General features: G+C 36.6%; 1 protein-coding gene across 6 annotated transcripts in view; it reads right to left on the minus strand.

Moving 5' to 3' along the window:
• Nucleotides 1–10979, minus strand: part of LOC103480890 (uncharacterized) — a 134285-nt gene extending 123306 nt beyond the window's left edge. For 5 of the 6 annotated variants that reach the window (XR_014084599.1, XM_081599234.1, XM_081599233.1 and 2 more), the window contains exon 1: nt 482–752. Coding sequence is in view for 5 of the 6 variants with exons in the window: in XM_081599234.1 (XP_081455360.1) it covers nt 482–650 (169 nt within the window). In the remaining variant the exon portion in view is untranslated. Of the gene's footprint in view, nt 1–481; nt 753–10691 lie in introns of those variants that run through there. The other variant, XM_081599232.1, reaches the window with a different exon arrangement.
• Nucleotides 10980–12345: the final 1366 nt, after the last annotated feature.

Below are 12345 nucleotides of genomic sequence, written 5' to 3' on the forward strand. Positions count from 1 at the left end.
TCAGGGTTGAATAATCTATACAACATAAGTTTGAAGACAGGCCTCATTTGAGGAAATGTCAAAATAAAAATATTGAATTTTAAGACCTGAAGGTTTCATAAACTATTTTATATAATCAGTCATTAAATTAAAAGCTAAAAGGATTCTAAGGTAATAATACAGAATTTTATAAAATGAAACTTTATTTAATAAACAATATATTTAGTTATATATTTAAAGAATTAATACAAAATATAAATTATAATCTGACCTAAACAAAAGCTAAACATAAACAAATAGATTACACACAAACCTAATTAAAACTAAGTAACTTATAGTTTACTATAATTTAGATATTATAATTCAGGTCAAAGTTCATCATTTTATTTAATGTTTACAATTTGAGCGGATTCTTTAAAAAGCTTTCCGAACATACCTATTATTTATATGTCTAAAAACTCTTTAACCTGACTAATCAGAAAAACGTGAAGGTGTTTCGTACCTATCCGGTGTAAAATTATCTTCGGTATCCTGGTAAAATCCAGCGGTCTGCGCTGATCCTCCATCTCTTCCTCGATCTTGACGTTGATTTCCTTAAACTCTTTCAATGTTTCTCCAGCAGGAGTTTCCTGCTCGTTCATAAACTCTCTCTGAGGCTGAACTGAAGACATTTTTACTGAAAACACGGAAATATTTACCGAAAACGACAAACCTGTTTCCAAACTACCTTCCAAGAGGAGCTAATGCTACCTCGTGTGCGCCGTAGGTTTCGGTGTTTCACTTTGGTTGTACTGAAGAAACTGTAAACGATGTTTAGTTCCGCATTGAATTTTGCGCTTTGAGCCTCCTCTCAAGATTCAATTATATTAAATATTTTTTACAACATTAATAAAAGGTTAATATATTTCAGTGAGTGAAACACAGTATTAAAATAATTACACAAACACAGAGATGTTTCCAAGCCTTTTATTTCTGTTGTGAGGATTTTCTGCAGCTAATTCAAGAACAGCATTAATGTTTAGAATATTACTTCATTCTTAAAAAAAAAAATGTTTAAGAAATGTGAGCTTGTAGTCAGTTATCAAAAGGTATTTAATCTTACAGAAGGACCATATTGGTATGTATAACGACATTTTTGAGTATGATTGTTTTAGTTTGTAAAACAGTTTACAAACATTACAAGGTTGTAGTTTTGAAGGTTGTGATTCTGTTTTAAAGTGTAACAGCAAATGAATAAATTTTAGAGAAACACAGTGAAATGTTGTTTTGACTTGAAAAGATTGATAATAACTGTCTTCTGAATAAAGGTTCATGTTTCCATTGAAACAAGTGAAAACATGAAAGGTCACTGAAGAGCCGAGATGCAAGAAGACAGAAAACTTTAATTAAAGCAACAAAGACAATAAAATATATTTGCTTGTATCATCATACCTGAGGAAAGAGATATTAACGACTCATTTAAAAATATACGAAGAAAATATGTTAGAAATAAAAATAACAGAGAAAACACTGTGACGTCTCCCAAAGGAACAAAAAGTGTTTAACTGAAGCTCCTCCCTGCTAAGAAACAAAAGTCACTTTGCAGCTGTATGAAATATGAATATACTGTTATGAACCTGGTTTCCTGCTGCAAACCTTAAACATCTATTTCACAATATGTGTCATACTAACCTGGTTCTGGTCTGTGCTTCATTTTATACAAATGTGCCATGACAGGCATGAAAGGGATTGGATCACGTGATTCTGAACATTTGGATGGTTGAGAAAATATCTTTGGTTATGTAGAGCTGGTAGAAACAGATTTTCACAACAGTATTTCAACAATGACTGCTGTGTTTCACAGCAGTACTCGAGATGTGTTGTAGTACTCGAGATCAGTCTTGGTCTCGAGACCATTTTTTGATGGTCTCGGTTTCGCGCGCTGAGAACTCGGCATTTTACTTCAAGTCCAGTCAAGACCGCAACTGTGAAAATATCACTAAACGTACAGCATACGGTCCAGTTTATTTGTTAACATCTTTGTTTTCAGTGGATGCAAAACGCACCGATTAAAATCCAATCAATAACATGTTTGTTAACCCCCCCCCTTCCACCCAACACCTTTCACTCGCGCGCGGCGCTCCAAGACATGCGCAGTAGCTTCCTCTCAGCAGCAGAAGATGTCTGTCTAATGGTCAGTAATAGAAAAGCGCTGCATAAATCATAGGAAATCCGATGGCCACAGCTAACTCAGCAGCGCTTCGCTTTCACAGACGGTGGGGACTACGTCTAACTTTTGTCGTCACTTAGAAAAGTAGCTCAAAGAAGGTAAGCTCCGTTGACGTGATGTTAGCAAAGCTAGCTGTACAGAGACACGTAAGCATTTGTGATGAAAAAAAAGTCACTCACTGCCTGAATTATTGTGCGGAGCTGTTGACTGGCTTGTCGCAAATATGGAACAACACTGTGACCAAAAGTCTGCAATATAGTGACGTGATATTCAGGAACAGTCCGATTCTTCTGAACGGCTCTTTACTTATTAGACAGGACTGCAGTGTCACTGAGAGCCATTGTTCTATCAGATTACCATACGCTGTCAGAATAGCATACATTTTGCTAAATATTATTTTGAGAGGCACAAGAAAGCCTCCTGTTAAAAAGACTAAAAAAGTAAAAAACTAAAATAAAATAAAACTCAATAAGGGTTATAGGAGCATCAAGGGTAAAAGGGGCAGGGGCTGAAGCCCCCGCCAGACTCCCTCTGCACCTGCCTGTATATAAATGTTTGTCTTTCTAAGTAAAACATCTGAAAATACAATTTAAACAATGCCATCATTACCTACTAGAAAGTGGGGGCTGAAAACTCTGGCAATGTTAGTTTCTGCACCTCCCGGTTTTAGATGTAGATTGTTGATCCACTTTTATTTTCTGAGTTTTTTGTAAATCAACTCCCTTGTGATAAACCACCTTCAAAGCACAAAGATAAGTTTTTGTCTCTATTAGAACAGTTGGAACTGTAAAAAAATTTTGTGTTAAAATTTTTATTATTACTTTAGCTCATTATTCAGTCTAATGTTAATCAGTAGTGACGTGCTGTGCTAAAACTTTTTGATTGCCGTGTTGAACATCTGTGTTCCTGAGAACTGACTGTTCCCGTCCCCTTTGGAAGAAATCGCCCTCAAGGGAAAGAGCTTGGTGATCTGTGTGTTACAGCTTGCCATTTGTTTTGGTTGTTCATCTTTTCTCACTTTTGTTTTCCCAAATAAAAGTTCTGCTCTAGCAAAGAGAGGGCAGAACGCTCTGTGAACGACTCGGAGGAGCAGTTTGATGAGTCTTCTCCTTTTGCAAAAGTTTGGCCATAAAATTCATGTACGTTGTCTGTGGTTCTTTTATGTTTGTTCACAAAAAATATCTATCAGGAACAGGACAGAATTTAGGCATTTTCATTCTGGATCAACAGAACTAAATGTGCTGCATTTACTTCCTGACCCTCATCTGCATTTCATGGCATCGGTGCTACGTCATCTGAAATCCAGCAATTTATGGAAAAAAAAATACACTGCTTTAAAATGTAAAATAGTTTATATCAAGTCATACATGGAATCGTCAAAAATGTAAAAGCTAAACTCAATATTCTACATGACAGAACTGCAAAAACACTGAAATCCACAGAAATTAAACCTGCCTGAATACAGTCTTTAACTTGAGTATCTAATGGGATACTGATGGGGATCTTGAGTACAAATGTGACTGAGAAGTAAAACAAAAAACTGATTTAACCCTCGTGCGATCTTAACATTCTGTTTACTCCCTTTGTCCTACGGGTCAAAAATGACCCCCATAACAAAAGCACCAAAAATAAGGCACATTAATAGAATTTTAAATCCAAAATCTATTTTGCATGATGAAACAATGTTATCAATTCAACACAATTTAATTAATTTGTTAACATTTATTTTTGTTAAACAATACAATCAACAATACTACTCACCTTTTTCTTTTTTACCACAAGACAAGTGTTGCAGCGGTTTTCTTTTGAACAGTAAAAGTTTATTATTGTAATTATATGAATGTGAAGTAATTACTTCTGAATTAATTATACTGGAAGGGAACAATAACTCAACAATTTGTAACTTTGTCAACAGTTCACTCTTTAATATTTCTTAAATTAACGCAGATATGGATGATGTAAAAGAATGATCATTGTGCCCTCCTGTGTTGTATGCAGGTGCGAAATTTCTGAACATAAACAACATGCATGGTGTCTAAATTTACACATTGTAAGTCAGTGCCTCACCAGCTATGAAGCTCACTGCATGTCAGTGTCTCGCACCCATATGAATCTTTATGTACATGGTTTTTCATCCTGAAACTTTTTCCACAGGTCCCACATGAGAAAGGCTTCTCACCCGTATGAATCTTCATGTGATCATCTTTGCTCGGCTTAAGCGCAGGTGGTTGCCACAGGAACGGGTGTGCTTAAACAACAAAAACAGAGAGAGAGAAGAGGGGGGGGGGAATAAAGAGGGTAGGAGTGGTTTTGAGTTGATCGTCTTTTCGGATTGTTTTACCTTTGTTTACCTTTGTGGCTCATTACACCTGCTGTAGTTTCTGAACGTTCAATAAATGACAAACTTGGACTAACGACCTCGTTAAGAAGATTGAGTGGAGAAGATTGAGAATCGAAAAAGATTCATGTTTTTATAGAAGTCAAAAAATGAAATGTCACTGAAGAGGTAACTTTTACTAAGGCCACTAAAGTATTTTGTTCATATTATACTACATATATATGTATACATATATATATATATGCAATATCTGAGGAAGGAGTTGTTATTGTACACATTTAAAAACGTAGTACATTAGAAATGCCAAATAACAGAGGTAAACACTGTGATGCCTCCCAAAGGAACAAAGTGTTTAGCTGAAACTCCTCCCTGCTAAGAAACAAGTCATTTTGAAGCTTTATAAAATATCAATATACTGTTACGAACCTGGTTTCCAGTTGCAGAACCTAAATGTCTCGACAACTATTGTTTCGCCTCAGGCAGCTGTTGTAGAAATTAGTTACTCAGCCATTTTTATAAATGTAAACAAGAGGAAACAAATTTGAGTACTGTGCTTTTATGAACACCTGTTTTGTGAGGACGTTGTGCCGAGCTGTACCGCTGAAAATTCAACTGTCAAAGTCAGTATTGAGATGCTTTCAGACAAAATAAGTCGAACGAAATAAATTACACAAACATGTCAAAATTCACACAGAAACATAAAGATAGGACTCTAAATATCAATCCATCAATCAATACGTTTATTCACTCAACCAAACAAACTTCATCACCAATGTACACAAGAATGTCTTGGAACAATTAATCTGCATGAGTGAAAAAGAGCAGGAAGAAGAAAAACCTTGTAAAAATCTGCCCCTTTCTCAATAAATACAAAATGAATGCTTTTCCTTTCATACATAAAACCAAAAATTACGATGAGAATATTTCATCAGACTAAAAAAAAAAAGTTACTCAAAAAATGTGGGTTTTAGTAAGTTATCAAACGTACTTTGAATCTTACAACAGAACCATGCTGGAACGTATATATTGTAATGTTTTGGGTATTATCGTTTTAGTTTGCAAAACAACTTAATGTTTTTATATCAGGTTGTAGCTTTTTAGGTTGAGATTCAGTGGTAAAGTTAAGCAGTGAATTATTATACATATGAGAGGAACAGAGATTTGATGTTTTGACTTGGTAATAATTGATTGTGAAAGGCCCATGCTGCCTGACAATGAAGTGACAACATGAAAGGTCACTGAAGAGACGAGTAGTATTAATCTCACTTCTTTTTTAAGTGAGATAAATAGCTCACGTAAAATAAAAAGAGTTTCGTGGAAAGAAAAAACTTCTTGATACTTGAGTTTCACAAGTTTTTATATTGTTCCAATATGAACCGTTAAACTTTATTTTTTGAATGAAACTTTTTCCACAAATCACACGGGATAGGCTCCTCACTTCTGAATAATCATGTGACAAGATAAACTAAATTTGCTATGGAAATTTTTTCCACATGTCACAAAAAAGGCTTTCAACCTGTGTGAGTTTTAATGTACTAAGTTATTTGCCTTTTCTAGAAAAAAACAAATCACAGCTCCTTCTTCGTGCTTCTCACCTGTGTGAATTCTCATATGCATTTAAAGAACATTTTTGAGTGAAACTCTTTCCATAGGTCCCACATAAGAAAGGCTTCTCATTTGTGTGAATTTTCATATGAAGTTTTAAATAGCCATTTTGAGTAAAAATTTGTTCACACATCCCACAAGGGGTTCTCACCTGTGTGAATCCTCATGTTTAAGTAAATTTGTTTTCCACATTAAACTATTTCCACAGTTCACACATGAGAAAGGTTTCTCACCTGAGTGAATTCTCATGATCCATCCTATTTTTACCTCTGCGAGTTTTACGTTTCTCCTGTTTGGTTTTCTGACATCTCTCATTTTGTTTCTGTTCTTCATCTCTCTCTTTTCCCACAGATCTCAGACAAGAAAGCTTCTCACCTGTGTGAATCTTCATGTGACTCAGTAACTCATATTTGCTTCGAAACCCTTTACTACAGGTCACACATGGGAAAGGCTTCTCACCTGTGTGAATCATCATGTGATGAGTTAATTTATGTTTTGCTCTGTAACTCTTTCCACAGGTCCCACAAGAGAAAGGCTTCTCGCCTGTGTGAATCATCATGTGAGAAATTAAATTATCTTTGGTTCCGAAGCGTTTTCCACAGCTCACGCAATAAAATGGTTTTTCACCAGTGTGAGTCCGTATGTGGCGATTTAAAATCTCTTTGGTTCTGAAGCTTTTTACACAGGTCACACAAGAAAAAAGCTTTTCACCAGTGTGAATCCTTATATGGCGATTCAAAATCTGTTTGGTTCCAAAGCTTTTTGCACAGGTCACACATGAGAATGGCTTTTTACCTGTATGACTTTTCATGTGACGATTAAAATCCGATTTATATGCATAGTTCTTTCCACAAGTCACACAAGAAAAGGGTCTCTCTCCCGTGTGAATTTTTATATGATCAATTAAATCATTTTTTACCGTGTAACTCTTTGCACAGGTCCCACATGAGAAAGGCTTCTCACCCGTGTGAATCCTCATGTGAGAACGAAAATTACTTTTCCCCATGAAACCCTTTCCACAAGTTGCACAAGAGAATGGTTTCTCACCTGTGTGAATTCTCATGTGATAAGTTAAACTGTGTCTTACTCTGTAACTCTTTCCACAGGTTGCACAAGAGAAAGGCCTCTCACCTGTGTGAATTCTCATGTGATGATTTAAACTCAATCGTAGTCTGTAACTCTTTCCACATGTTCTACATGAGAAAGGCTTCTCACCCGTATGAATCCTCAAGTGATCAATTAATTGTGTATTCCGCATGAAACTCTTTCCACAGTTCACACATGAGAAAAGTTTCTGACCTGTGTGATCAATCATTTTTTGCCATTTTTGTATGGAACTATCAGTTTTATTTTTCTCCTGTTTAGTTTTAGTTTTCTCACATTTCTCATATTGTTTCTGATTTTCATCTCTCTTTTTTCCTGGGTCTTCAGATTTGCTTCCTTCCTGATCCTGGTTCTCATCCTCAGCAGAACCATGAGAGATGAGTTGGTTCCTCTGTGGTTCTGATTCATTGTGGATTCTTTGCACATTAGGAGGATTCACCAAAATGTCATCAGTCTCCTGTTTCACCACAAGCTGCTCTTCATCCTGACTGATGCAGAGTGGCTTCTCTTCCTCTTTGAACTCGTCATGTTCTGGTTCTTCTTTATATGAACTGGACTTCTTTTCTTGGTTGCTGAATTCATTCAGAACCTCCTCCTCTTTACACACCCAGCACTGTGGGAGATCTGCACAAAAAGACAAAACAAAAACTTTTAAACGTGTCTAAGACCAGGGTTGGCAACCTGCGGCTCTTTAGCGCTGCCCTCGTGGATCTCTGCAGCTTTTTCGAAAGTGTTTGAAAATGGAAAAAGAGGCTTGTGGGAAATATATTTTTTGTTTTAATATGGTTTCTGTAGGAGGACAAACAAGAGACAATCCTTTTTAATGTTTTCCAATGCTATAAAAATGTGTAGAATAAATATTAAATTTCAACATTTCTGTCAACGAAGATTTGCATCATAGCCTGCGACATGTTCCTTTCACTTGGGCGGGGCGCGAGGCAGGTGGCTGTTGTAGACAAACCAACGGGTGTGTGGTGGGCCATGGATAGCAAAGAGAACCGAATCATTTCCATTTATTGTCAATACAGAAGGATTACCTGAATGTTTGCTACATAACGAGAAGATGTCAACCTAAGGTGAGAAAAGTGTGGTGCAGCGCTGGATGGTGAATGAATCTCTGTATCTGTTCGATTTGTATGGCTTGTAACATTTGATCATTTTTCGGCATTAAAGCTTGTTTTTATATATAACCAAATTTCATTATTTCTCAAGGTAATAACACTGGGGGTTCTGGTCAAGTCCTGAAACTGGTTAATGAACCTTAGTGGTGCGCAGAGACAAAATGAATGAACTAAAACAGTGTGAAAGCTCTTTAGGTTCAGCACTCCTTAACCTGTCTCCAACTCTCACTAACATATCTCCAACTTTACTCAACCTGTATTATCAGTATCCACCTTATTCCTACGCCCCATGATGCTTTGCGTGAATTATGGGCGCGACTTCCGCTGCAAGCCGGTGTTGCGTCAATCCGCGTTTCCCCATCAGATACGGTTCCCCCTGCGTCTTCTTGCCGCTCCGCCCCGCCCACGCGGCACAATAGGCGCGTGTTCGTGATGAGCACTGAGAAAGCACGCGCGTAGGGAACTACGGACACCGTGAAAGCTCAAACAACATGTTTCGGCAAAGTTGTCACTTTCTTCATGTTTTAGCGGGACACTAATAATAATAGCAATAATAACAACAACAATAATAACAATAACAACAACAATAATAATAGTAATAATAATAATAAATAATAGTGATTATAAATACATATATGTCACATATATAATTATAAATGTATATGTTATATACACATATATATATATTTATGAAATAAAAACAGGGCAATGTATTTTAATGCTCGATATTACCCGTCAGATACGTTCCCCCACTGTAAAACAAGGGGAATGGAATCTGATGGGTAATATCGAGCATTAAAATACATATATATATATACATTTATAATAATTATAATATATGTGACATATATGTATTTATCATTACTATTATTTTTATTATTATTGTTATTAGTATTATTACTATTTGTTTCCCGCAAAAACGTGAAGAAAGTGACAACTTTGCCGAAACATGTTGTTTGAGCTTTCACGGTGTCCGTAGTTCCCTACGCACGTGCTTTATCAGTGCTCGTTACGAGCACGCGCGTATTTTGCCGCGTGGGCGGGGCGGAGCGGCAAGAAGACGCAGGGGGAACCGTATCTGATGGGGAAACGCGGATTGACGTAACACCGGACCTGCCATTTGTTTACATGTTACCCTAACCGGTTTTCGTCAGAGCTTTTAGGCTATAAAATATGTGGGAACACCAGCTCTCAAAGCTTAAATGTGACATTATTGTTTTACCACAACCTATAGCTATTGCTGGGAGGGATGGCAACTTGAAGAAATTGTCTAATTCTTTCAGGTCGCACTAGTATATGTTGCTACTTCACTGACTCAGCTGCTTCGGATCCAGATGCAGGTTTTCTTCCGTTGGCTTTTTGTCCACACTATTAAATGAGCACACGTAAAGCATTTTGGGTTCTCTGTTCAAGTTTAGAATTGTTAGCCAAATTTTTTTTTGTTTACTTATCTGTCGGTAGGCGATGAAAACTATCACTTTTGTTTTGGGAACAGTTCAAAGCACACTGGCTGTAGCCACAAACTAAACTTGGTCTGATGATTAGAGTACAGCCACGAACAGCACAACAGTTACCCGAGCTCCACAAGGGCATCTTACGACACTTTCCAGTGGAAAGTTGGTCTCTATAACAGGTTAATGTGTGATTCGGTTCGGTTCTAATGCAGTGGGGAGATTCTCCGTATTACGGTCTGGAGCGCAGCAGCTGCGGTTATTTCTCGGCTGATTTGCAGCAACGGAGAACCTCGAGGTTCTGGTTCTGATGGATTAAATAAATCCAGATATTTTATTTTTGTCTTATAAATAAAATTTCCTGGCCCAATCATAATGACAAATACTCAGATAATAAAATTTATTATTTTTTCAAATTCAAACGAAAAATAAAATTCACATCACACCAAGCTAATAGTGTGTAGTTCTGGTGTTTCATACTGTCGGCACAACTCGGATCTATGACAGATCTCAGATCTTGCTCAGCTTTTCTCTTTATTACTGTCAGTTCTTCAGAGAAACGAGCTGCTAGCAGCGCTGCTAATTCACTGTCATTCCATAACAAAACGTAACGATTGTGTTCCTGTCGCTCCCCCTCACAATTACAATCCTCTGTCCTGAGCAGCTCTCTGATAGAAGACGGCGTTTCCCTAAACAAATTTTTATTAAATATTGTATTATAACCGAAAAGAGAGATGTAATTTCTATTATAAATATAGATTAGCAAAAACCCTACAAATTAAAATGAAATAATACTACTTCCGCTAGCCGCCGGAAGTAACACCCAAATCGCTTCCCCAGTTAACCCCCTGGAATAAGGTCAATAACGTGAAGGTGTTTCGTACCTATCCGGTGTAAGATTAGCTTCGGTATAAGGCTGAAACTCAGCAGTCTGCGCTGATTGTCCATCTCTTCCTCGATCTTGACGTCGATTTCTTTCAAATCTGTCAATGTTTCTTCAGCAGGAGTTTCCTGTTCGTCAATAAACTCTCTCTGAGGCTGAACTGAAGACATTTTTACTGAACACACGCAAATATTTACCGAAAACGCCAAACCTGTTTTCAAACTACCTTCTAAGAGGAACTAATGCTACATCGTGTGCTCTGCTTTCCGCGTGTTTCACTTTGGCTGTACTGAAGAAACTGTAAACAATTTTTTGTTCCGCCTTGAATTTTCCGCTTTGAGTCTCCTCTGAACAAACATAAACATAAACATAGTATATAGAATAATTACACACAAATGGTGTTTTTATACTTTTTACATCTATTAATTATGAGGAAAAACGGCATTTATGAGGAGAATATTTCATTAGACTAACAAATAAAGAAACTACTCAAGAAATATGCTGTCAGTTATCAAAGGTGCATGGAATCTTACAAATGAACCATGCTGGAATATATATTGTAATTGTTTGAGTATGATCTTTTTATTTTGTAAAACAATCTAATGTTTTATATCAAGTTGTAGTTGTTTAGAATGAGATTCAGTTGTAAAATTAAACAGTGAATTATTTTATATTTTAGAGGAACAGAGATTTGTTGTTTTTACTCGGTAATAATTGATTGTATTGTGATAAAAGGCCCATCCTGCCTTACAATGAAGTGACAACATAAAAGGTCACTGAAGAGGCGTGTAGTGTGAACAGAAGAGGAAATCACTGTAATTAAAGCATTAAAAACAATAAAAGTATTTTTGGTTAAATCATAATACATACCTGCAATACCTGAGCATGGAGATGTTATTAATTATTCAGTGTAGTCTTTTCCTTTCACTCATTTAAAAACTTAGAAAGAAAATATATTAACAGAAATACAAAATAACAAGGGAAACACTGATGCCTCCCAAAGGAACAAAAAGAGTTTAACTGAAGCTCCTCACTGCTAAGAAACAAAAGTCATTTTGCAGCTGTATAAAATATCAGTATACTGTCATGAATCTGGTTTCCTGCTGAAAACCTTAAACATCTTTAACATCTATTTCACAACATGTGTCACACTAATCTGGTTCTGTCCAGTTTCTCTGTTTTCCAGACTCAATATGTCGGGAACCTTTCAGGCGATCAGAACTTGTTGACTGGAACAAACAGTTGGAGGGTTTATAGAAACTGGTGATGAGTTTCTGTTGAATGATTCGCCTCCAGCAGCAACAACCACATCATGTCTCCCCCTGCAGGCCTGACAGAGAAGCACCTTCATGCTGCCACCTGCTGACAAGAGCCTGATACTACAACTACATTGTTTCTGCTGTTGTAGAAATCACTGACTCAGCCATTTTTACAAATGTAAGAAATAAGAATCTATTTTGAGTTCATTAATTTTGGTGGTAAAACCGACAAAATCCTGTCTTTAATGTGTTTGAACTCTTGAAGATGTTTTTCCTTCAGTGGTTCTCGGTCCAGCTCTACTACAACAGATGTTTCAAGAGTAAAACTATGTTAATACAATTATGTAGTAGTTAGTGAGATATAATATGTCTTCATATGTGGATAATGGGTCAGTT

The sequence above is a fragment of the Poecilia reticulata genome, chromosome 18, assembly GCF_904066995.2.
Source record: "Poecilia reticulata chromosome 18, P_reticulata-male-v2, whole genome shotgun sequence".
Lineage (NCBI taxonomy): Eukaryota > Metazoa > Chordata > Actinopteri > Cyprinodontiformes > Poeciliidae > Poecilia > Poecilia reticulata.